This window comes from Tinamus guttatus, unplaced genomic scaffold (assembly GCF_059628265.1).
Source record: "Tinamus guttatus ecotype Peru unplaced genomic scaffold, ASM5962826v1 Tinamus_guttatus_pri_ptg000242l, whole genome shotgun sequence".
In the NCBI taxonomy this organism is placed as follows: domain Eukaryota; kingdom Metazoa; phylum Chordata; class Aves; order Tinamiformes; family Tinamidae; genus Tinamus; species Tinamus guttatus.
Genome location: NW_028288776.1, coordinates 257,557 through 285,410, shown reverse-complemented (window position 1 = coordinate 285,410; position 27,854 = coordinate 257,557). Strand labels below are relative to the sequence as shown.

Genomic DNA, 27,854 nt, shown 5'->3' with positions numbered 1-27,854 from the left:
TGCCAAAATAATGTTGCAATACAGTACCTTCCAGCTATGCCTCTGTAGCTTACCTACCACAATCTATCAAACCCTGTGAAATAAAAACACTGAGTACTTGCAGAGAAGCATTCTGTAGGAAGTGTGAAGCATTTCAACCAGCAGCTGAACCTTTCACAGATTATCAGGCCTGTGGTTACTTTTGTGCTTCTTAGCTGTTCATATTCTTCACAAGAGACATATTTGCAAGTTCATGCTTTAGTTATGAAATGCTTCCCAGCAATAAATGCATACAAATACATAAATCAATTCAATGGCTGACTCTGTTCAAACGAACCTTTAATCGTTTTACTGGGGGTACAGATGAAACAGAGTTCCTGCTCCTTAAATCAGCCAGGTACAAAGAAAACTTTGAATCCCTCTTCATTTCCAACTTTGGGGACACTCCAGTTTTACCTGAATAAAGGAATTAAAAAGACCTTCAGACTAGTGTAGGAGGGATATATCCTAATCCTTTTCTGATCGCTAGAAATTTTGCCACTAAACTATGTTCTACTAAAAGCTAAATAATTTATGCACTCATATTTCTACAAAAATGTGACAAGCTTGACGATGCTCTTGTATCACATGCTACATGTTCTGTAAAATATTATTAATCGCTGTAATTCTTATGAAAGTGTACTAAAATGTTTTATTACTTTTATGACTGCAACATAGCAACATAGCATGACTTGCTTGCATGTTAATGTAGGCATTGGTATCAGTGAACTATTCCGAACTATATTTGTCAGAAAGTGACAGAAGTAATAGGTTTAATGAAACTCACAGCAGTCATGTCCACACTCATCTTTATTTTTACAATGATGGTTGCATTCTCTGTTCCCGTATTTCCTGCAGTCATTCTCCTGTTTAGATTTGCCTCCTAGATGAATATAATGCAGAAATACTTATATTAAATTTTATCGTTTATATATTCGTTGTTGAAAGTACTTTATGCAGTAAAAGAAGAACTAAAACACCCTGCATAGCAAAAGCTTGTTCCCTTCGACAATGTTTCAATATAACTAGCAAGAAATTAGCCAGTCTTACTGGAAAAACAGTGGCATTCCCACCAAAATCAAACTGAAGTAGTATGAGATACCAGATATATTTTTCTCTTATATTCAAATTCATCATAGAAATGCACTGTAGTACTTGACCAGAGTAAGCATCAACATTATCCTTTTGTACTTGAGAAAAAGACAGTAGGAATAAATAAAGCCCTACCCCTCTACTGAAACTAAAATTCAACTTTTTTTTTTTTTTTTTACTTCAGTACTAGCTGAATTATGTGATCTTATTGTTTACCTGTATTTATTTTTGATGATGGCAGTCTTTGTGGTGAGCCATGATACGTACTGAGAGAAGAATCATCTTTAAGTTTTTGATTTACAATCATTTTACTTCCCAGTGTTTTTGGTCCCAAGTAAAATGCTGTATATGCTTGCTGTACATCAAGGCCAACTTTGAAAAAAAAAGTCAGAAATGCTTAAAATGACTGTGAAATATTTCTAAGCTACCTATTACATTCACTTTTGTAAAGTGTTTAAGCAAGTACATAAATGTTTATTAAAAGTCCAAAGAAATTTGTTAAGATAACGTACCATTAAAGGCAAGAATGGGTTCTTTACAATTAAGATTCAAAAAACCCCATACATCCTCAGAAATTAAAGCTATGGTTTTTACAGGAGTAATTTAGCTATATTACATAGCTTGCACAAGTGCCTTTACCACTTTTTTTTTCTGCACTGTTTTTAAAAAAAAGTCTCCAGCTTTGAATTGCTGATCCAGTTTTTACTGTACGATGGTACTAAAGTCTGTTTTATCCTATTTTTAATGGAATAAATCAAAGATGTTGATAGCACTTTTGAAGTTGAATGCTGATGTCTCTAGTATTAGATATATGAATCTTAGTTTAATTATGAGAAACACTAGGAAGAGTATCTTTTATTAGGCAAGCAACATGGCTTAAAAAGCAGACATGCTTTTTAAAAATGAAAGCATTTCCCCTAAATCTGAATCAGAACTTAAAACTAAATACAGGATAGGAAATTCTGCCTTTAAAATAACTTAGGTTATAAACGGTACCATTTGAGAGAAATTAACAGTTCTGCTGAGTTTTTCTGGACTCAGTAGACCCCGCAGATAGCTAAGAAGTAGAGAAAGGAAACTCTTTTATTCATTTACATTAGAAGAAAACACTCCTTTCTTCCTGAGCCACAAGTTTAACTGAAGAAGTACCTATGTTTCTCCAAGGGTGAATTACTGTAATATTCTTAAAGTTTATCATGGCAATATACAGGGGGGGTTGGATGACAATTTAATACAGCCAGTCCATTTTTCACTTGTATTGCACAAGGCTGTGTTTCAAGGTCATCACCATCTCTCCTCATCTGCTGTGGTACCTACGGTTCTAGAGAAACTGCCATTGAGGGGACCAATGGCTAAGTCTGCACAAGTGAAGACACAAAGTTTGAAGTTTCCTAATCTATTAACATGCTACTAAATTAAACAGATTTGTATTTAGGATCAGTTAATATTCAATACAATAAAAGCAATGAAGAGAATTTGTGTTTACAGACCAGTTTTTCATATTTTTGCCTTTAGATAGAGTGTTTGAATAATTTGTTGGAAATCCTTATGTGGTTGTTTTAAAAACATACGGTTACATACCATAATCAGAACTAATTAAGTTTATACTGAAGTCCTCTGATCTGACAGCTCTCCTCACTTCAATTTTCTTAGTCCAATTTCCTGTTTTCAGCAATACAGAATCCCTGTAATATATCAGCAAACTTCTATTACATGTGATCAATGAACAGCAAGATTGTTTAATATGAGACCTGTGGTGTTAAAAACTAGTGAAAGAGCCTTTAGTCAGCTTTGGTTCTTGGATTTTGCTTAGCAAGTGGACTATGAATAACCTAATAAAACATGACCCATGAAAGAGCCAGGATCGTGCAGTTCAGTTTCAGTTCTGCCAAAAGTGCTAGACTTTGGTCAGTGCTCAGGTGAGGGTTATGCAGTTGGAAGGGACTCCCCCAACACCACCACCCCTTGTCCCATCTGGAGAATTTAATTCCACATCTGACTGAAAAACAGTCTCAACAATATGATATGATTAAATAAATCCATTTAATAAGGATAAGTAATAATCTGAGAGTGTACCATTTTAAGAGATATTTTACAATTCTTGCATGTACTTGTGAACTGCATTAAGGCTTCACATCAGAGTCGTTAAGATATTTACACATACTCATTGTACGGACAAGCGGACCAGCATTTTTTTTTTTTTATTTTATGCTGAAACTTGTGTAATATTTTCTATGGCAACAGAATGACTAGAAAATGTTATGGAATACTGAATGACTGAATACTGATTTTGTACCATTTGAGATCAATAGAAAATACTGCAAAAGGTGCAAAACACAGAAAGAATTAACAACAAAAAAACTTGAAAGATGTGACCAAAAAATAATACATACATAATTTTCTGTTTAAAAATGACTTGATTGTCAGCATCGCCTATGAGCAACGTTACATAGTGAAAGTCTGATGCAGTTCTCTTTGTCTGTAGCTGTTCAAAGTTTGTGAGTTTGATGGTTACTAAGATTTCAGCCAATGTATCACTGTATTTTGCAAGCTGGAAAAAAAAAGACATAACCACTAAAGTGTGTTAAGTAGTTCTTATGCCTTTCAAACATTTTTAACTGTTGATAGAAACACAAAAGCTCAGTTTTCTCAACATGTGGTGCTATTTTTATTTGTTATGCTTAGATATTTTTATATAATAATTAATATATAACACCAGATACGGAGCATAGATGGTATATTAAAGTTTTGGAAATAAAACACAGTCTACAGCAAGCCACTAAAAAAACCAAAAAGCATTCTGTTCAATGCAAGAATGGGAAAGAAGAAAATAGGCTATTTTTGACAGTATAAAAAGCACATTTCTGCTATTTCAACATTTCTTTATGAAAATGTTGTGATTATTAAATATATTGTGATATTATGATCATTGTCATCTGACAATAATTTTAGAGTCACTCATCTGATATTATGTCGAATGACAGATGAAAACCGAACTCTTGTCTAAAAGTATTAAAGTATAAAAGTATTTCACACATATATCTAGTAATATTTCAAAAGTTTTTCTTTTTTAAAAATAACTTTAGAGATCTATTCATTTTGCACCAACTTCATGAAACACTTGAAGGTTGTTTTTCAGATTTGATATTTCAGAAAACGGAGGCACAGCATCCGTGTGATTTGCTCAAAGACAAAGCCCATACTGGTACCCCAGAGCACCTGATTACACATGTGGCTGCAGCATCAAATTACATCTCTCCTTTGAAATGGTGCCTGCTAGCTTAACATAATCATCTACTGTTTCTATATATTCCTAAATGTGACATAAAAAATAAGCATCAGTTAATATTTGTTCAGTACATTTACTCTGATACTTCTCTGGCCGTATTTTCTTTTTAAATATATTTAAGACAGAAGAGAACTCTCAAATTCACATATAAAACCTTCATTTAAAAAAAGCTATCAAGATTAAGGAACAAAAAACAACAATAAAAGAAAATCTGATGTATTTCTAGAGAAGTTCCATTTCAAAGCTCCCATTTGACATCTAGGAATTTCATGTTAAGGTGAAAGGAAGTCATGATAGTGCATATCTTGTCATTGAAAGCTAGAGATTTCTTAAAAAGGAGTATTTGACCTTTAATTTAATGATACTTAAATATCGTCGGATTAAAAACAAACATAAAAGCATTTACCTGTTCAATGTCAAGTTCATATTTTGGAAGATGCAACACAGATTCTTTTATCTGGTTTCCAAACGGAGGATGTCTGTTTAAAATCTGCAAAGATTTGGTTTCATTTCTGATGCATTAAGCTCATAACAGAGATACCAACAGACACATGAATCCAAGAAATCAAAGTCATCAGAGTGATCACACAAACAACAAAAGCCCTTAGGACTAATTGTTTGCTGATATCAGTGATGTCCAAAATAGAAACTGAGCCAAAAATCAAACTAATTCCAATACTTTTCCCTACTTCTGTTCTCTAATAGTCAACTAGCTACCCCATAATCTTGAAGAACTACTTAGGTTTTAAGTGAGATGACTCCTGTATGTTGCCCAAGATTTAATGAAAAAAAGAATTTTAATGCAAAACTACAAAAGAGAAATCAAACCAATTCTAAAAGGCAAAACAGAAAAACATCAGTGAATCCACTTCACTTGGAAGTCTACAGTATCTTCTGGAACACTGGAAAAATTTTCCTCAGAAAAGAAGTGCCAAAAAAGCTGTGCAGCAGAACTATGGCACAATAAAATTTAATTTTTCCCTCCAGGGAAAAATCTACATTCCCTAAAATCAAGAACTGCTTTATAAATGATTCAAAACAATTTTATTCTATCAGTTTTTAACTAAAACTAGCAATAATGAAAACTAACAATTTTCATATTACTGAACATCCAGAAAAACTGTAAATATACATTCCCTCTAATGTTTTTCCTTAAACTCCAAAAAGGGAAGTGTTTAGCATCTTTTTGTTTCAAAACATATTAATTATGAAATTCTACATATTTAACTGCTTTCCAGAATCCGGTGAGTTAAATTGATCATTTAAAATTTTCTAAAACAAAAACAACTTGCACATTTTAAATGAAAAAATATTACCTGCTGTACATTAATCTAGTAGTATAAATGAATAAATCACTTAAAACACTGCATTTGTTTGCAGTTGTATATCAGATACATAATCATACTGCATTTACTAATAAAAGTATTAATACTCAGCAGTTTGCTTTTTTTACCCTGCAGAATAACAAATTACCAATTCCAGCTCTCTTGCATTTATGTCTTCTATCTTTTTAAATGAGGTCAGCCCAGCATTTACCATAGCATTTGACAGTGATACACCTGTTGAAAATTTTAAGATTATACGACGTTAAATGTCACTGTGTAATCTCTAACTGTTCTCAACAACTGCATTATAGCATGTTAAAAAAAATCATTTTACAAGTATGCTTGTTCCTGACTTTTAGCCCAGCAAATCATTAAATTTCTTTTCAGCTATTAAGTATTTTAATATTTAATTCCAGTTATCCAACTGTAGAAAAGAAGTGCAATGCAAACGCAATATTTCAATCTTGACAATTTCTAAAATAGAACAGATTCTAACTCATTTTTCTGCAGGCTTTATTCACAAAAAAAAATCAGCAGTCAATTTTCTGGACCTACACAATGAAAAAAAGTGCATGGCATTCACACAGCATTGTTTATTTCAGAAATTTTAATCTTCGCCCTAGGAATTACTTATATTAAACTCATACAGATCTCAATGTTTTTCAGCAAATAATAGTAAATTTAATTCAAGAAAAAAAATACTTGTCAAAATATTATTCCAAGATTCTGAGGCAATATTATTTTCCAATGGATTTATCTGCCACACCAACAAGTAGACTGGCGGACAATTCTACATAAAATCTCATTGCTCTCTCTGATTCCCGGTTCTTTCAAACTTCCAGTGAGGACTCAGACCAGAGCTCTGTGTATGAAGAGGCTGTGTATGAAGAGACTCGGAACTGCAGCCTACTAAAATAAGCACAAAAATTAGAAATACATGGATATCAAAAGTGGGTGTATTCTTTCATTTTATGTAAATCTGTAGGAACAGTAAAATAAGTCCCAATATGAGGTGGGACCCCTGTCAGAGACTCTTAGATTGCTTCTCAGACGGCACACTGAAGTAACCTGATAAGATTTAGCTGGCAGGTACTGATGATTTAGAGAAGCAAGTAGACTTATTAAGGCCTACTCTTTTCTTAAGAATATTTGAACATCTTCTGGGTCTGACTCAAGGAAAGCAGCTTTTCCCATCTACTCTCTCCTTTGTAGAAGGTTTGCAAACAGTCTGATGACTAAAGATTATCACTTCTTACTTCTGCAGGTACTTCACCTAGAAGCTCTTGCATTATCTTTTTAAATGAATGTGACAGGGTCTCCAGCAAAGAATAAAATATGCTATTTGTAAGAGATAAAAATGATGTATGAGTTCTTGCCTATTTTTTTCTAATCAAGAAAAAAATGGAACTGGAAATCAAAGAGAACAAGTAGGGTGATAAAATCATGGATGACAACTCATCACTTGTCTCTGAGAACAAGCAAGCAGAAACCAGGCATCTGATACAACAGCAAGAGGAATCATCCTTATTGCACATGAGTAATAAATGGAAATAGTTGTAGAAACACAAGAAGAAATATCCTCAATCTAAATGAAGCCAGATTACTGATTACTAAACTATCCATAACAAATAGAGGCATTTAGAAAACAATTTTCTAAGCATGTTCAATGGTATCAATACATTTCTACGAACTTAAATAATTCACTTCACAAAGAAACAGAATGGCCTTAGCTGCCACAGCATGACATGAGCTCAAGAATCCAACAGACATTGTAACTGGCAGTAAATCAGTAACTATTTGACTTAGGGAAGAACGTGAACTGTCTGCAGATAGTTCAAAGGAGCCTGGGCACTAAATAAATGGAAAACCGAAAAACAGTAATTCTTCAAAAGATACTCTCCAAAAGTAATGACAGCATAGGAAAAAATACAAAAAAGGAAATCAAAGAATATTAGACGTTTCATAATAAAAAGCCTAAAACTGATTTTATTCCATTTAATGTGCTATATAAGAAAGGATTCTGTTCATCCTAGTGCCCCAGACACTAAATAGAAAGGAAACTCCTAGGATGCTCCTTGCTGGGTGCATGTCAGCGTTGATCCAGTGGTGGACACAGGCTCTCACCAGACTGTACTGCTTTTATCAGAAGTTAGGAGTCTCTCTCCTGTCTCCCAGTGTAAATGCAGCACCAAATAAACAAGGCAATATAGTTTCCACACCTGAGCTTTTAAGTCTATAATATACTGTGTCATACTGATTTTCTGGCTTAGGCCTTCACCAATTTGCAGATCTCTGAATTATACTGTTTTGTACAGAGAAGGCATGTCTTAAAAACAAACAAACAAAAACAGAGAATATCCCAGTGAATTCTGAAACCATGACAATATGACATAATCAAAGCGGGAACTACATTATTAGACCATTACCTCAAAAAAGTATAACTGTTTTTTTGTTTGTTTGCTTTTAATACAGATGGATTGAGAATTTCTGATTCCCTTTCAAGAAATTACAACAACTTTGCACTTCAGCTAGAAGGCCATCCATCTAGAAAGACAGAGTGATAGGAAAAACATTACTAGGAACTTGTGATCCTCATGTGTCTCAGGCACCATAAATTTATTCCTATTTCAGATTCCCTATTTATGACAGGGCAAACTAAAGGGTTTTCATGCACATGAATAACTGGACCTACAGTGACAGCTCCTTGGAAAAGCGACCTCAAAAAAAACGTCCACCTGGTCAGAGCTATATGCAATCATACAAATGTGGAGTATGTCCAAAATACTGAGATAAACATTAAGAAAAAACAAACAAAACAATACTGCATGAATTCCATCCAAAGCCTGAATAAAATTACTAGATGAAGTATTTTTCTTCTAGATCATGACAGACTATTTTGACAACACTGGTACTCAACTTTGGCAAATGAATTTGGGAGACTCACTTAACTATGTAAAGAGGCACCCCAAAAGTTAAAAAAAAACGCAATAATTATGAGTTTTGATCCTGTTTCAAACTGCACCTTTAGAGCTTCTAACTGGCTTTGGTACTTACCAATTTTTTCCAACTGTTTAGACACATGCAGCGAATTTTCCCAAAGTTTGCATCTGAAACACTTGGCTAAAACCAGGGAGTTTAACAATGCATAAAAGTTATTTTTACGTGAAGCCAGAAAATCAGCTAGCCCTGTAAAAGTAAGGTAGATTGTATTAATCAAATCAAATGTAATTTATTATTAAATGTACAAAAAATATTAAATTTTACCATACATCTAGTAACTCTTATGCCGCTTCTAAATATTTTGCCAGTATCTTGTGTCAAAGTAAAGTCTTGAATAGGAATGCATCCCAGCTGAGCCTGAATAAGACTGGAAATAAGCATTTATTGTTTGATATATAAGCAGCATGCTGCTTATAACTTTAACTTCATAAACGTTTCCATGAAGAAACAACGTTCAGAATAAAAACAGTTAAGGGTAAGATCTAATCCACTATACAGTGACAGAGAAATTTTAGCAGGGACTACAACATCCATAAAAAGGTTGTTTTTTATTAAAATTTTACAAGACAATATTGTATTTACCAGTTTACTTTCATTTCTCTTGTTTTTATCTTCCCTTCCATTGGAAACCTATGCAAGAAAACATACATATTTTCTGCCACTATTTTAATTCCTGTTAAAAATGTATCTTCTTTTTTCAATGTATTTAACTTTTATACCTGATAGTTATCTTGTTCTTATCTCTATTCAGAGAGTTCAGTATTTTCTTTTCATTTGTTCTTAACTTGACATCTAGAAATTCTGTGCAGCTGGAGATCATTGTAACCTGTAACAACATAACTTCTTTAAAAAAATTATTTATTATTCTCTGTCATTTTCCCACTATTTCTTCCAACTTAACTTTCTTCCAACTTATCATTTCTTTCAAATTATCATTCAACTTATTCAACATGTTATCATTGTCCAAAAAAAAAAAAGAAGTTTTTTCAATACTTCAATCGTGAAAAGATGGTCCATCAGTCTTTCCTAACACCGACCAACTTTTTTCATCTTCCTACACAGGTCATTGTATGATAAGAAGCAAAGATTTTCCACGGAACTGTACGTATGTATGTTTAGGTCCATGGAATTTTCCATGAAACTAAACGATTATCCTACTTGAACTTACCCAAAATCACCTGCACTGCTAACACTTTACGACATGCAATTCAAACAGCAACAGTTTTTGTTGTTTGCTATATATTTCACTTGGCTTTTACCATTCTTTAGTAACCAAGACAGCTATATAAGAAGAGAGCATTCCAATTATTCATAGCCAATTATTCTATCACAGTGTTTCCTTGAAACCCAAATCCCTCTTGTGACAATATAGTTAAACAAACAACCTGTGATACAATGAACAGAAGAAATTGACTTAAAATGATCATGTTCATTGAAAAACCATGATCTGCTTTTCATGCAGCTATTTTCTGCAATAAAATAAAACTGATTTAATAACACAATAGAGCATCATCATCATTTTATCTTCATAAGCAAGGTTGGTAACATTAAAAAAAGGTGGAATCTAAAGCTCTCTGGGTACAAGGGCTCAAAAATGCTGCATGTGTAATTCATTGAGGTATATTATATAGGTCTTGTACTTCGTATAAGCAAAGCCTGAGCTCTTTAGAAGAAATAAAATCTTCTCCACTATATCTTTGATTCTGTTTAAAATCAGATATATGCAGATTTTCTTTAAAAAAATAAATTACCAGTTCATCTAAAGTCTCTGTTCCTTTAATTGTGAAAAACTGTTTTACTGTATCAAAGGCAATGTAATACCATGCCATTAATCTTCCAGTCTCTGTAAAAGAGGAATATATTTAAAAATATATATATTCAGTGTATGTTTTAAGTCCAAAAAGTGAATTATTTTTCTTATTACAAGGTTCTACAAGATTTAACATCATAGACTCAAGAAATTATTGCCCCCAGCTGTCTGATAGATATCACTGATCCCATCATAAAGTGGCAGAAAGAAGTATGTGCCAGCTACAGTTTTCTCCAGTGAAGAAGAATTCACACTAATATATCAGACTGTGAACTGTGGCTGCTGAGAAGCAAACCACTTCTAGCAGCAGACTGTAGAGAAGTGCTGGTATTGATAAAACCTCTCCTTCTTTTCACTGTTACAATTCCATTAGCCTGTGATAACGTTCTACACTTTTCTGCTAATTTTCAACAAAATTTCTAGCAACATCAAAAAATGAGATCTAAACAGTGATCAAGGTTAAAAGAAAAAAATCTTTCCTGATTCGTTAAATTAGCTTCACCATATATTCTAGGCCCACTGTTGTTCAGATTATGCCCTCTGCTACACCTGTGTATTGTCATTAGTGGTTCACAAGAACTGTGGCCCTTTGCAGTTCACTGCTATCTCAACATCACTTCTGAAAACTAGATTATTGAAAAAAAAATCACCTGTTGATGTGAAATTATTTGCTTTATCCATCCTGATCAAATCAAAAGATGATAAATCATTTAAGTTCTTCAAACACAATTCTGTCCACAATTAAAAAAAAAAAAAAAAGTATTTTCAGTACATTCAACCCAGGTACAACATTATCTAACTGCAATGAACATATACCAGAACAATTTCACTGAATTCAAACAAAGGTCATAGAATAGAAGTATTAATATAAGTATTACAAAGTAAGAGAAACTATATGCAAGAACCATGCTGCTGACTTAAATTCTAAGAACTCGCAGTATTTATACAAAAGATTTATAGTAAAGTCTTAACACTGAAATAGTTGAAATTTCAAATATCCATGAATCCAGGTATCCACATGGGCATCTATGAATCCTTCATTGGGTATTTTCACACTGTAGCAATTGCATTTGTGTTTGCTTCAGTAAGCCTATTTACCTGCTGGTGTTGCTTACCTGCATGAGGATGATCAAAGTGTTTTGTTTGTTTTTATCTTTTTCAAAACCAAGGAAATTGAAAGGCGAAAGTGACATTAATACAATGTTAAGAATTTAAATCTAAGTTTCCAAAGCACTCAAAGTGATAGTTCCCATAGCAACCAGAAATCATCCACATCACAAATGCAATGTAGGAAAGTATAATGAACAATATATATTACTACACAATATATCGTGTGCTGCGGAAGTGAGCTACAGTTTCTATAAGAGCTTCAAAAAGAGGTTGCTTATAAAATCGGAGAACTTAAGAGCCTACACCTAAAAGCATTTGGAAGTGAAGCTTTCCATGCCTTAACCCATACAAGCTTATTTAGGTCAGAACATGCTTTACTCCCTCCATTCCTTTCAACCTACATTCCAAAATAAAAATGTCCTGATCTAAAGGAGATTGAAATGAAAAAAAAAAAAATAGAGCACATCAACTAAATTTCTTTGCTTACTGATAAATGACCTTTTTTTTTTTTTTTTAAATGTAAGTTAGAGTCTTTGTGTCTTACATCTGGAGATCTCAAGCAGCACTGCATACAGTAGAGGTCTATCTTGAGCTGGGTCCTTTTATCCCTTATGCAAAACAACTTCAGCAATAGCTCTACCAAGCCCTACACTAGCCATAGGTGCTTCTACATTTTTTTTCACCATGTTGTAAATTTTGTGTAAATATCGGTAAATGTATAACTGGAAACCAAGCAATGGCTCTACAAATTTCAGAGTACAGCTCAATCCATAATATGCTTTCATACATCACGATCCCTTCTGATTTTTAAGCTCCAAATGGTCTATTATACAGATGTACAAAAATAGGATGGACATAAGGTCTCTCACTGAAGACAAAAAACTGCATTTTCAGTTTTGTAGAAATCCAGTTGAAATCTTAGCAAGTGTTTTATTTTGGACTACAATTTGGTTTGGATTTTATATATAACTTAGATAAAAAAAGAGTTTCGTATACTATTTTCATATTGGAAGATGAGAGGCACTGATCTCAAACTATTTAATCAGTTGTATGTTTTCGGACAGAATTTTATTTAATTTTAAAAAATCATATTTTTTAAATATGATTTTTTTTAAATCAAAGAAAAGACTGTTTTATTCAAACCCTAGTCAAAAAAAATCATTTTTTACAGTGTAATAGAAAAAGACACAGTACTTCTAAACACAGTTGTTTTTTCACTATTAATAAAGTTGGAAGCTTCATTCTCACATTGTTATTCATCTGAGGTGCAGATACAATCTCTTTTGATTACTTCAACACATCCTTTTAATCCTTTTTTATTGTATTATGTATTTGCTATTCATTTACGACATTTAAAACTAAGTTTGAATTAACATAGCAAATAATTCTTAAGAGAATCTACTAAGCCAGTACATCTGAGATATGACTTTAAATCATATGGAATACTTTATGCATAGAAATGTCCAAAATACTGCAAGTCTTCCCTCCACACACCTAAGCAGGTGAGTAGTTCATGCCTGAAGTGCCAATTTCAGGTAATGTGCAACCAATATACTATAATAAGGTATCTTGCCAGTGGAAGATGCCATGCTCTGAAGAAATGGAATTCTCCTATCAAACCAATCCAGAAGTCTGTAGTGAAACCATACATACATACATGAGGACTGTGACTTACCGAAAAGAAACTTAAACTGTTCCAATTCTTCACTTTACTGAATCCATCACTGAACATGACCTTCCACACCCTGGACTTCTCTATGAGTGCTTTTTCATAGTGCTTATGCATTTGTGAATGATGGATGTGGACATATTGATTACTTAAGAGCTGTGCGTTCTCTATCTACATCTGATGATGATTATTGTTGTCTAACATGTTATAATCATGCAATTTTAAACTGTGACAGAATAAGCTAAAATTATTTCAGCATAAGTTTTCCATCTTTTTTTTCAAGGTTAAATTTATGAGAGAGACATGAACATTTCTGAAACAGGGCTTTTTGAAAGTAAACAGAAATTAGTGAAAGCAAATAGGGTAACAACAATGGAAGGACAATTAGCAAGAATGACATGCATGCAGAACTAAAGTGATCTGTGTGCTAGGTTTATTTCTGACTATGCATAGAGAAATGAGGTAGAGGCATTTTTTCCCCTCCGCTTTATAGGGCAAGTACTTCTATACCAGTCAAAACACAAAAATAGTGTTTCAAAAGTATGCAGTAATAATTAAACAAAATCACTAGAGCAACACATTACATTACATTTTCTGTGAACAGATCTATTGAAATGAATGGAGACACATAACATGAAAAACCATGAAGGAATCTAGCCTAAAATGTAACATTTTAGCAAAAAAGCTCCGAAGTCACTGACCTTGTAATTTTGCTTCAATTCCCGTTTTATCCAATCCAGATGAAAAACCTTCAAGAAAAGACAAGTATTTTCTTAATGTAATACAGTTACACACTTCATCCTCAATATCATAATCTATCAAACTTATTTACTAATTTAGGAGCCAAACAGATAACCAAAAGTGAAATATTTGTAAACATTTAGTATTCTGGGAACAAATCCAGAGCCTTACACAGTGCAAATATATTAGCAGACTGTAAGTGCTTATTAGAACAGATGTGCAAAAATCAAAGCTACAGATGCTGTCCTATATAACATATCAGAATCCTAAGAATTGTGGAAATGTTGGCAAAATGTTGATAAATATGTATTATTTTCAAAGCTAAATATGAAGAAAATTGCGAAATGTTATGTATTTCTTTCTCTATTTTAGAATATTGGAGACTTTCTGATCAGTAAAATCTATTCAAGTACTAGCTGTGGTATGTCCCAGCCCCACGCATAAAACTGTGAAACCCAACTGGGGACACGTGACTTCATCGTCCATGTCCAAGGCAAAGGGCCAGTGACAAACATATGATCAACGTTAGGGACTAAAATGCTGTTCTGAGTTGGAGACCCCAGTGTTAGATTATTATTTTGTTTCAGCAAAAACATGCAGTGTTAAACAAAAGTTCTTTTTCGGCTGCAGATATTCAGTGCTGGAAATGACATTCTGGCTTGATATTGCATCCATACAAGGCCCAGTGTATTAACATTGAAAGAAACAGATAATTATGAAGCTGTAAGTGCTTTCTTCATGTTTTAAAAGTTGTATCATGCTGAAACATTCAGTGCTTATGTTAATGCAATTGGAATTATTTTTCCTTAACATGTTGCAGGTCACATTAGACATTACCTTCAACCCCCTAATGAAATATTACTCCATTAGAACAAAAGAAACAAAGTGGATCTAAAATAGCCAACTATAGCCTAGTGTCATATTTTAGATCAATTTGAAAGCAACAAACCATAATGAGTCGGATTTTTTAAAGCTCGAATGTATAAAAATGTTGACCGTATCCATTCCAAAGCTACAGTGACATCTGTGATGGTATGCAGCACTATTTCTGCATTTAAATGCTCAACAAGATGCCTGTGCAAGCTAGCAAGAAAACAAACAAACTTTAAGTACATTTATCAATTATTAATAGAAAAAGTGCTAAAACTATTTTGGAAAGCAACTGCTTAATCAGTGAATCAATGAAAAAGTGAATAATCAAATAATTAAAATGTAATTTATGACTAATGTACAGCAATTGAAAATAATTCAGTTGTGCAGTTACATGATTATTCAGAAAACAAAGCTTTGTACATTTACTAACAATGTTGAATATATATGAAAAAATAAGCCATAACCAGACTACATGACATAAATTGCCTGGTTTATTCTTTAACATCTTTATTTTCCTATATACTTGACTCTTTCAACACTTTACAGTAAGAGAATGCTGTAGCCTGATATTTTCCAAACTTCAGTTCATCTCTGATGAACTGAAGCAGATATGAGACAGCTCATCTCTTCACTGAATTTTAATATTTCTGCAGTATCATGGGAATACTCTAAATCCCAACTTTATTTCTCAAAATACTGTAAATGAACAGACTGATAGTGTATTATTGGCTACTACCATGTACTAATACTTCATCCACCCAGGACTAACGTGGTACCTTTAATCTCTTTTCATTTTATCTTCAATGATTGCTCATGTATAAAGGTTTTTTTTCCACTTTCCATCACTATATGGGCAACATACAGTTATATTCCCCGCTGGGCTCCCAAATTTTGCTTCAAGTTGCATTCTCTTTCCTCTCTCTCACCACTGGAGGTGCTAATGCAAATCTTAAAGGTTTACTACTCCACACATTTTATATGGTAAAATAAGGATAGGAAAGTATGTTGAAAACTGCACAGCTTCAGCTATAAGCCATCTTTTCCTCTTTCTGCTATGTGCATGTCCTACAGATGAGTAAGTTCCTATTTTTGTTCCTTTCATGTATCAAGTAAAATTTGTTCTTTAAAAATGAATTTTTAGGGAGGCTGTTGTGGCTCCGTTATTGTAAATATGTATAGATATGCAAATGTGTGCATATGTAAATACAGATATGTAAATTTTCTGTTTCTCTTATTTAATAGTCTCTGACTTGCTGCTGATCTGATAAAACAGCTGTTAGTTCTGAAGAGCTTGATTTGTTTTTCCTCTGACTCTTAAATTTCTTCAAAACAGAGCAAAAAAATCTCCAAATTAGATTGTGTGGAAATTATGAACTATTCCTATCTTCAATATAGTGCACTTAGAAAAACTGTTTAGTTACCTGCTCTCTATTATATCAGCACCACTTAACATCTGTATATACTTATCCCTTGTACTCAAACGAGTCATGATAACTGCTGTAGCTGTGGTGTCAAACTGAAAAAAAAGAAAAAAAAAAGCTGCAAGAAGCTTCTGCTTGAACGACTAAAACTGATTAAACCTACTTCATGCTGTTTAAACTAAAGAATCTGAGTAACAACTTAAAGACTCTTGCTGAATTACATTCTCTAGCAAGAACATCATCTAGCAAATTTAGGAGTATATGAGTTTCCCTACTAGTCTGAATCCTGATCCTTCAATTAAACCCTGTTTTGTACCCAACATAACACAGTGCCCATTGTATGCAGCCTCAGGAAAGGGATGTAGGGTAATCTGTCCTCTGTAACAGACTTCATCCTGATTTCTAAAAGGGAAAATAATCTCTCATGGAAGTGAAAGGATTTCTACCTTAAGGTAGTAGTTTTGAACTCCCTGCTTCTAATTTAATTAGATGTTTTCTTGTTTGGATATTGGGAGAACAAAAATACATTGATCCCTCTCAATTTCCTTCAGCAATCCATAAACTTCTACCACACAATTTATAACTTGTGTGTTAGCTTCCTGCCTTTTCTCCAATCCCTATTCCTTAAGCTGTGCAAACATCAAGTTTTATTTTTTTCCACAGTTGGGTGAAACAGTATGTTTCAAATGACAATGCAAAAGCAAACAGATTTCTTTCTTGAACACAGTATTACCCAATACTAATTTAACCATAAACAACAAAACTGTAAAAAGAAATGCTGCAATAAAGTGGTTGGTACTGCTATTTCTTAGTCACGATTCTACAGACCTGAGAGAATTAACCTACTTGAGGCCTTCCTGCTCTCCCAATCATCTGCAGAATATCCGTTTCACTGTACTCCTGGAACATTCCTCCAGCGTAGTGCATTGTGGACTTTATTACCACCAGGTGTGCAGGCAGATTGACTCCCATAGCTAAGGTACTCGTAGTAACTACATCAGTTAAAATATATTGATTTCAAGATGAACAACATGAAAATGTCTTCCTACCACCAACATTTTAAATAGCAATGAATACTTATCACTTGTTTGCTGTTAAGAGCTCTTATTTTTCAACAAAGTCAGTGGGAATTAAGGGCATTTTTTACTACACAGAATTAGACATAGAATTTACTCAATAATTTCAGTATATCTGATTATAGTACATACTTTTAGTGACTTTTAGTATATACTATAATAGTATATATTTCAAGTAATATACTTCACTATATAGTATATTCTTTAAGAAAAATCAAAAACATCACAGATATTTTAATTAAACATTTCTTAACTTTTGCAGGTAATCCAGGATCCAATTCATCTTCATTCTAAACCACACACTGAAGGAACATTTATTCATACATCTTCCTTGATAGAAAAACTGAATACAGCCATGGACTTATCTTGCTTTGAAATGAACAGTATCCTTAATTTTTTTTCCCCAAATCATTAATTATGAGCATTGTTTACACCCAAGGTACCAAACCAGAACCATCACCCTTACTATCAAAATACTTTAACAAGACACAACCTCAACAGGAAAAGGCCATTCCAATTTGTTCATGTGCAATTTCTTTCTCACATTTTTAAAACGTATGAGTGCTAGGTACTGAAAAGGGAAAGCCAATATACAGGTGAATTGATAAAACTGTTTCTTTGTTCCATTTCTTGAAACAAAAACTTACATTAATCAGTTCAGGTACATCGGAAAAGAAGAATCCAACTTAAATTAAAGTCATAACTATACAATCTCAAGAGAACTACCGTTTTTCCTATTGTGACAGTAGACAAGCTGCAACTATTTATCAAAGCAAGATGATCCAACCATATGAAAAGTTGCTGGAAAAAGGTACTTACCAGTGCGATACGGTCTTAGAGATGCAAAGTCCATGCATCTATTTAAACTGCAAGTGTGTACATGCTATTTTGAAGACCAAAGAATTCTTCCCCTTTGCAAAAGTTGTGTTCAAATCCTACCCCTTTCATGCCCATAGACAGATTAGTGCCCTTTCACTTTTCTCTTAGCTGCAGGAATATAATTCTAGCATCTCAGATGGCTGAAACATTAATAGGAACTACTTATCTCAAATGACTTCAGCTCTAGCATAAGGTATCAAAGTCTTTTTGCAAATAACAATTGCAGAATTGCTTAAATCCAGGACTCCAGGCAGTCAAAGTACAGTAAGTGGCCGGGGTGACAATTTTTCAATGGCATCATGGAGACTGAAGCTCTGGCAAGATACGCCATCATCATAGTAAGTGGATCTACCTTAATAATTCAAATCTAGTCAGGACAATCACGGTACAGAAATGAAAAACTCAGGAATCTTCCAATCTTTTACATGAACTAACCAAGCAGTTCTCCAAAGGGTCTGAACTTGTATAGGAAAAAGGGAAAGCCTGGAAAAGCCTGGAAAGCCCACCATGTCTCAAGCAGACACTTTCTCATTCCAGGTAACAGCAGATGGAACAGATTAAGAGATGGAGCAGATTACGAGTCTGTCAACACACTTTGCATGGGAGCTTGAAGATGAAATCCTGCCTGCAGAAGATTACTTTCAAGGAAGCCACACTGCAAAAGACGGAACCAAGGAAAACATCTTGTGATAAGGGAGAGAAGTGGCAGTAACAGAGCACTCCAATACACTGGCACAGCCATGCTAAAGGGTTATGAACACGGCCAACCTTGCAAGAACATATGAGGGAGAGTGACCTCTATTTACGCTGAAAAAAAGAAAAGTGGACCTTAGTAACAGGGTACATACTGTCTCACAGTATAAAATACATGGGAATCATAAAAGATATTTACCATTCTGGATTTCACAAAGCAATTCCAAAGGCTAACCATAAATGATAGAATCAGAAACATTACCACATCCAAACATCCATCTTCTCAAGCCACATTAATATCATTTTGACTTTCAATGTTAAATATACTTACAGAGCACTGGTAAGTCTCCTACAGTAAAAGTTCCTTCAATTATTTTTCTGTCAGATAGCTCCATACCCGCATGATGATAAGCCACACCATACATCAAAAGATCTGATAATGAAATAATTATATCCATTATTTTATTAAGTTTACTCAAGGAGATATTCATTCACAGATCTGAAACATAGTAGGCTATATTTACCTCTTAGTTTGGCATCTTTCAATGAATTTGCAGACCTCTGTAATCTATGGAACATGAAAAAATAACAACAATAGATCTTTAAAATCCTCAAATAGATTCACTAATGTAAACAGAAAATGTAAAAGAGCTTACATGTTTCCAAAATGCAAAAATAAGGCTTGCCGTGAAACTAGATGCGCAATTACCCTATTAAAGATTCTAAGAAGCATTCCTTGACATTTGTTTCTCCCATATCCTCTTATATAGCTCTACTGCATTTGTGCTATTAAATATGTACTTGGTTTATAAATACATCTTAGAATACCAAAAGGACATCATAAAACACTTTTGAAATACACAGGCTTTGAATAACTCCAACTGCCTCCTCTCCTATCTTGCCAAAGGGAAACAAACTGATTCTCTGCGGCAGCTGCTGCAGCCTTTACAGCCCAGTCATCTCTCGAATTACAATCCTGCTCTCTCAATCAAATGCAGAAAATGAAAACAGATAGGTACTGCTGACAAATGTCAGGAAAAAAAAAAAAGGGACCAAAAAAAAAAAAAAAGAGCAGAATCTAGGAAAACAATGAAGATGTTTTGTTAGCGTAAGGCAAAGGGAAACACGGTCAAAGCCCAAAATCAGGAAGGGGCTTCTGCAGCTCCTAAGTCTGGACAACCCTGAAACAGAAAGCAGATAGTACAGACATGGCCATCTGCGATATTAAAAAGGTTTTTCATGTGCTTAACTTCACACACAAGTAAGACCACATCCTATGGCAGTATTCACATGCTTAACCTTTGCAGGGCAACATATTGAGAAGTCAACGGAAAACAGTAACTTTATTGTTTAGGAAGAAGGTTTTTAAAACAACTTTATGTTTATGAAAGGTACCATAAAAATCTGAGAAACAAATAAAATTCTCCTAGAGTGTTTAGCATTATCATAAAGAATGTCAATTGTGATGATGACTTTGCTGCAGACACTCCTCTGCTAGAAACTGTACTAGCAGGGTTAGTAGAACAGCTGAACACTTAACTTATATATGAAATACCTTTGTTTCTGTTCTATACTCAATAGAAATTTAGCATCTTTTGCAAGAACAGAAGCAGCCTGTTGAACTCCTTTTCTTGTTGCACAAAACTATAAATAAGAAAATATTTTTTAATATTTTTGTTTTAAAGAACAAATATTTTTAAATGTGATTAAAAAAAAAGCTATTGTACCACAAGTGCTGGTTTTTGTTCAGCATATGTCTGTATAACACTAGTTATCTTGTAGTTAAGAGTTAAGTCAAACTTGAATTCTGTCTGACTGTCACTGCATGGAAAACCAAGCACAACTTTGCGTAGCTTCACAGGTCGGTGATCTTCATCTATTTTTAGACATACAGCAGGCATCTTACCATCTGAAAGCCATTCTGCGATCTTGAAAAGAGAGCAGAATTTAAATGATAAATTTCTCCTTTTAAGCATGCTTCACTCTAACTGTACTCACATAATGATTAACTTAGTTTTGTCATACACAAATTACTAATGCATTTCAGATTCATTTTATCATTAAAATCACAGGTAGAGTTCCACTTTCTACAGGATCAATTCAGATTGAAACCTCAGCCTGTTGAGATTTATACTTAGAGACAAAAATCACACACAGAGGTCTACTAAGCATGTCTATACTTGGCTGAGAGCTCTATAGGATCGTAGGTCATTTGTAATATTAATATCAGTCACAGCTGATATTGACAGCTCCAAAATGACAACTCCAGGCACGGACTGCTCCAAAATTAAAACTTTATTAACTATCAATCTCAATTCAGAATTCCAAGTCAATTTTATAAAATATAACTATAATAACTGAAATACAGTTAAAATTTGACTTACATCTTCAGCATTTGGAATTGTTGCAGAAACTGCTACAAATCTCAAGGAAGAAACACTGTCATGACTCTCTGAAAGACGCAAAAGAGAAGACTGAACAGTCTTCATCCGACTGACAACAACTTCTAGTGTTGCACCACGACTTTCATCCTTCAGAATGTGCACCTATTAAGAATTTTAAAACATTTGCAAAGTATTTATTTTGGTACCATTTTGTTACCATTTGTTAAATGTATCTTACGCACTTACAGGTTTCTTTCACTCTTTCAAGAGGTTTCTTTCACTCTTCAAGAAAAAAGGAGTCCATAAAAATCACTAATTTTCTTACCTCATCAATGAGGAACAGTCGCACAAGCTGCACTATAGAGTTGTCTCTCCATCTTCTAGTCATGCTATCCCATTTCTCCTAGGGGGAAAAAAAAGACAAAAGTAGAAAGACATTTACAAAGGCCAACTCATGCCAAAGTCAAGAGCACAAGGAGACATGTCTACACATGACTAGCCTCTTTCACTAAAAACAGTTTAATGAATTCAAGATAATGCCATTTATGGCTTATCTGGCACATTATTATATTGCTAATTGTTGGTTATGCACGCATATTACTATGAAATTCACTCATCATGACATAAAAGGGGCAGCCCCAGTAGCACACAATTTCTAGACTACTAATGTCTGTTTAATCTTGATTTTTTTTTAAGAATTAGGATTGAAACCTACAGGTGTAGTTATAATAATGTGAGCATGCTGTATTTCAAATAGATCATCCATCTCTGTATCTCCTGTCAGTTCCTTGCAGTTGAGTCCTATGGGTCCAAATTTTTCTTTCCAGTCATCAAAACGCTGACTGCATAAAGCTTTTATTGGAGCCACTAAAAATAGCAAAACATTGTAAGAGTTATAGCAATAAAAGCAAATTTCAATTACATTTCTAAAAATGCTAAATGCATATATTTTGAAGACATTTTCTAGAATTTACTTCTTCTATTTTCAGTTTTGCTCCTAAAACTATAAAATTCAGAATTGGCTTATTACTCGTCTCTTACTCATAGATCAGTTTTGAGCTCTGGGTTACAGGTACAGTTCATAGCAACTGACAACAGAGCCTTTGAATTAAAGATATTTATGCTCCCTCATAATCCTTTTTTTCTCTCCTCTCTAAATTCCACATGAAAACAGTCACTTGGCTATCAGACACTGATAAAGGTTTTCTTACAGACACAAGAAACCACAGGGAAGACGACCTTTCTAAGAAGGGATCATACAAATGTCGGCCTCACTCCAGTTCAGATTACAAATTCTTTGAGCACTCTGTACTGAGAGACAAAGGGAGTTATAAACAAGGAGCCACCTGTCAACAGGAAGTAGGATTGCAGAGGAAAACGAAGTCTATTTACAAATAAATGCACAGTGAAATGTAGTCACTGCCATACAGAGAAGCTACCACTACAAGCAGCAGTTCTGACACTGGTATTCATGAAGAGGCTCTTAAAATAAGCTTGCCTCTTTTTTTGTTGTTGTTTGTTTTGCCTGAAAGGACGCATACTATAATTTTCAGACACAGGTTGATTTCTAGAAATCAGAAATAACTCTCTAGAAGCACTGACATTAGCAACAGATGTAAATCTAAATCAGATGGGTATCTCTAAAGAACATGCAGTGATTCACCTGAAAGAAGTGATTCATCTATTATCCAAAAATAACAGCAATAAAATTGGCTGTGCAGTGATTGTGTTCTAGGCTAGCTAAAGATCACTGGCACATCAACTGACATCAGCTGACAAGGGAGCCCTAACACAAAAAGGCTTAGGAGAATTGCTTTCTGCTTCAACAGGAAGCATAGAACCTTGTAAGCCTATCGGTGACCTACACAACCGCAGAAAACTAAGCTACAAGGAAGTAAACGCAAAATTGCCAAAATAACCTCTTTGGCTAGCAACAGGGGCAGAGTGCAAGAAACGAAGAGTCACTCTCTAAATCTCAGCCACCAAGTCCTCTACTGCCTTTGTGCTAGTGTATGAAAGCAATTGTTAATATGAAACCTTGTCAGGTAGAAAAATACATCGTCTTCTCAGAGCAACAGACGGGCATAAAGATACTGCTTGTTTTTAGGCTCTGCCCCAAGAACAGGCGATAATTTCCTTTGTTTCCCTCTTCCTTCCACAATATACATCTTGCCTTCTTAGAGGACAAGAACTCTTTATAAGAAGAATTCTCTATTTGTACAGGCAACAGTGGCAATTATGTAATACTGTTAAATACTAATAATAGCTATTATAGCAATGAAAATAAACAAACCCTAAAAGAAACATCCTTTATTTAAACATGAAGCCTCAATTTCTCAACATAGCTCATACCATTAAAGTACTCTTCATTTTAGCACTTAGAATGACATTTTCTACTGTTGTCACTAAAATGTTTAAAGTCGAATAATACTTACTGTATACAACTTTAGTATTTAACCAAGGCATTGGGGTTTCCATTAGTAATCTGGTAATAGCTAGCTCAAACATTACAGTTTTTCCAGAGCCAGTTGGAGCACAAATCACAAAATTTCTATCTGTATAAAGAAGCTTGGAAAGAATTAAAAGTAGTAAATAAAATGCATCTATCCCTTATAACTGTTCATGCATTCCAAAAGAATTGTCTGAGGGTAAAAAGATGTAAAGAAAATGCTTATTATACAGACGGATGTAGTTCTCTAAAGTACCTTGCATTAGATGCAAACTTTACATAATAGCTAAAGAAATTATGGTTTTTATGCACATCTGCCAAGAAAATAAATGAAGAAATATTGCTTAATAGCTTCAGATAAAGAGTAAATCTAGAGCATCTAGGCTCACATTACATTAATGCAGAATAAGCAACAGTACCCAACTACAACCAAATGTACGCTCACATTTGAGACACTAATTTTGTGCCTAATGAAATTTAAGGGTTTTCCTTCTGTAATCAAATCTGCATCCAAATTCCAACTTGCTGAAGATACTAATACAATGTTAAGTTTTAAAATAATTATGAATGTCCATTTTGTATGACTCTTCTTTCCTCCCGCCTCGTACACTGGTCTCCCCTCCTCAGTGGCATTCATGCATCCATTCATGCAACATACTCTCTGTGCACCTTCATTTGCATCCTTCCCTCCCAATTCCCCATGGATTTTACTATTCTTATTCTTTGTTTCTTTCTCTTCTAGAGTTAATGCTCTAAAACTGTTACCAGTCTGTTACTTACTGTTAACTGTCTACCACTTCCAGCTTTCCAATGCTCACACAAATCAATAAAGAACAAATACAGAATATTTCTTGTTTTTTATTAAATACTCATATGCACCATTCACAGTCCATCAACCATAGAAATACCACCAAGTTGAATACTTGCACCATATTTTTTATAACCAGAGAGTGCTACCAAACTGAATCCTGCAAACTCAAACAATTAAAATACACAAGGTCATTATCTTTTTAATATGCTGATCTTTCTTAACCTTTCTAATGTGACTTTTCATATACATGATATGCAAACATTTCTCTTCTGATACTCTGCAAACAACTTTATATTTAGAGGTATTAATTCATTAACCACTCAAAACATTTTTTTTAAACTACTGCCCCCAGTGACAACACAACTAATAGCAAGGCTTACTTTCATGGAAGTTACAATAGAAAGGTCTGTTATTTTTCAGATAATAATTATCAACAGCAGTATCAGTCAACAAAGTTTATTTACTGGCAGCAAGCTGTGTAACTCAAAATGGAAAATTAACCACCTTTCCGTAAAGGGTGGCCTCCTCTAAATTTTTTTCACTAATTTTCCTCTCTAGGAAAATCATTTGAATCTGCATATGTAAGCATACTTATAATTAACATATCACATAAATATATTTAAAATTAACAAAAATGTTTTTTTAAAAAAGTTCTTCTGGTCTCCCTTATGAACACAAGCCTTCGCATCTGCTCACCTGATATATATCTGAGAAATATTGCAGCTTTCTAACCTCTAAGTTCTGAATACTGAAGTGCTTAATTTTTGCTGTGCACTAATCTATAAATGCCTACTTGCAGCTGTAGCTAACATTCTGTACTTACATCATCCAGTGCTTTAGACTGCACGTAGTTAAAATAAGGAAACTCCTTAAAAATACTTCTAAACTGGGTCGCTTGAAAGCACGTTAAGGATCTGAAAACAACTTACTGAAAATTCTAAAATCTGTTTTAAAACTATAAAATGTACAATTTTCACTTTCGTTACATTTATTCATGTTACAAGGAATGTACTCTTTATGTAATTTAAAGAAATACTTTAAACATGCTATGATTTAACTGATACAGACTTACCAGAACAATTAGCAAAAAGTAACTTATTAAATGATTTTGTATTGTTATTTATATTCTCGGTTTGACACATATTCCACAAACAAAAACACTACCTCAAATAGCCAAAGAGATATCTCAAAATATACCAAGAACTGACATGGAGAACAGCTCCTCTTTTAACAGACTATACGAAATGGAATATGGTCATGGAAGAGACGGACATTTTTACACCACAAAACAGATACAAGAGTCAGCAGAGCACTGTTTTAACATACTTAAGCATTGCACAGCACACTACATTCATAATATAACACAAATAAATTAACTTTTCATTGTATGCTGAGAGGCAGAGAGAAGGCAAGAGAGGTTACAGTCTCTTAATCCTAACAGCGGTTTAAAAATACTTTCAATTGTTTTCCAAATAAAAATATTCCTATCTGAAAATGAACAGAAGGAAAAGAATATTTCCTGATATTGCATTACAAATTAAAACTGTTACACTGAAATGTATGAGTTCTTGTGGCTACATATAAAATGACAGCATTTTGTAAACGGGCTATAATGAAATCAGATACAGCAAATAAAAGGATACGAATTTCTGTAACAGCCCTCAAAATTTCCAAATTTCTTTCTGCAGTTTCTAAAGAGAGAAAAAAACACAACTCACTTCTGAATTTCATGAGGTTCCTGTGAACCCCTTCCTCCAACATCACTACCTCCCTTTTGAAGGGCAGTCCAGCTCGTTAAGTGTATTGACTGGTTCCTTTGACTTACAATTTTGTTTGAGTACTATTTTTCTAATCTGTTTCTGTAGCACTTATCCTCATACGCTTGGCACACTCCACAGATGCAATAAATCCCTGTCCCCAAAAGCTTAGCACCTAGAAATATGTATATATATATATATAAATACTATTAAAAACATTTTCTAAAGCAATTGCTTTATTCTTTCCACTAAATTCTCACTGCTTTTCTCCACTTTCCAGATTTTTCCTATCTAAAAATCTAGTTCTAAAAAGTTATGAGTGTTAGCCACACATTCAATTTTCAATTCACGATTTCAGTTGAAGACGAGAATACTTACCACATCAAGGGACCATGCTGTTACTTTTCAAATACTCGAGGACAGATTTGGAGTGACGTTTTCAAAAAGGCCCACAGGACTTAAAGCGCAACATCCACTGACTCCTAATGCACTTCTAAAAATGTGACTTTGTCTTCATAAATTCTTCACCCAACTCAGCATATATTAACACAAAATAAATTCTTCACAACTGTCATACCATCAGTCTAATGTAGCCAATTATCTAACTCTGAAACTATTCTTTACATCAGATCATGAATATCCATTATTATTTCACACCAAAGTAAAACAGTGGGCTATCGGTATCAAAGTGAGTAACAACAGTTACCTTTCATATCCAGAATCTTTGAGACACCAGAAAATGATTTTATGTTAATTCTACTTTTAGGAGCGAAGTCCCCATCGCTTATGCTACATAGGGTAAAATCAGAGTCCTTTGTTACTGGAATATGATGATTATGTCTCAGTAAGTCTTCTTTTTTCATGTGTCTCATGTTTTCACTTGTTTTCAAATAAGTAACAATTTCTTTTGTATCAATGGAACTATCCTTAAAATCAGGTATTTTAAATAATCTGCAAAAGACATAGAATCGTTAATTTATTAAGTATTATTCGGTTTCTCTAATATTTGAAATATATGTGTGCGTATATCAGAAGCAAAACTATTAAGATATAGTCATAGAAGAAGTCTGGATTTGATTTTATTTGCTTCAAGGGACATTCTTCTACCTGAAGAAAACTTCAAAATAAGTTTTAGTTTTACTTTCATTCCAGGGCTGAAAAAACAACCAGCCTGTACAGATGGGCTCTCAATTCCCAGAGCAGATCAACTGTCAGTCTCTGTGTAATTAAGAAGTACAGAGGTACACAGCTTCCGAGGACTGGAAAGAGCAGGACACAGAGATGAGTTTATCTGTAAAACTCCTCCTCCCAGACAGCACTGAAATCATTCTGGGCTACCTTTTCACCTCTGGGAAGGAAGCAACCTTACTTTTCTTGCTCTTCACGAAGTGGATGGAGAATTGAAAACAGTATTTCAAAGAACCATTGTTATCTCATAGTTTTTTAAAAATTAATCA

General features: G+C 33.9%; 1 protein-coding gene and 1 long non-coding RNA gene across 2 annotated transcripts in view; one reads left to right on the top strand and one right to left on the bottom strand.

The window, feature by feature from the left end:
- The window catches only part of LOC148594471 (uncharacterized), a 533,350-nt gene that overhangs the window by 365,255 nt on the left and 140,241 nt on the right, over positions 1-27,854 (top strand). The window lies entirely within an intron of this gene.
- HFM1 (helicase for meiosis 1) overlaps positions 1-27,854 on the bottom strand; it is a 35,329-nt gene that overhangs the window by 3,920 nt on the left and 3,555 nt on the right. Inside the window, 28 exon segments of the mRNA XM_088526065.1 lie at positions 317-435; positions 806-901; positions 1,327-1,482; positions 2,692-2,795; positions 3,504-3,661; positions 4,806-4,889; positions 5,873-5,958; positions 8,779-8,910; positions 8,994-9,091; positions 9,307-9,354; positions 9,444-9,550; positions 10,476-10,567; positions 11,185-11,265; positions 14,015-14,062; positions 15,004-15,137; positions 16,349-16,443; positions 17,195-17,340; positions 19,328-19,429; positions 19,521-19,564; positions 20,552-20,640; positions 20,724-20,924; positions 21,381-21,542; positions 21,640-21,783; positions 22,096-22,247; positions 23,816-23,948; positions 25,464-25,534; positions 26,284-26,331; positions 27,104-27,348. Coding sequence (XP_088382191.1) covers positions 317-435; positions 806-901; positions 1,327-1,482; positions 2,692-2,795; positions 3,504-3,661; positions 4,806-4,889; positions 5,873-5,958; positions 8,779-8,910; positions 8,994-9,091; positions 9,307-9,354; positions 9,444-9,550; positions 10,476-10,567; positions 11,185-11,265; positions 14,015-14,062; positions 15,004-15,137; positions 16,349-16,443; positions 17,195-17,340; positions 19,328-19,429; positions 19,521-19,564; positions 20,552-20,640; positions 20,724-20,924; positions 21,381-21,542; positions 21,640-21,783; positions 22,096-22,247; positions 23,816-23,948; positions 25,464-25,534; positions 26,284-26,331; positions 27,104-27,348 — 3,175 coding nt within the window.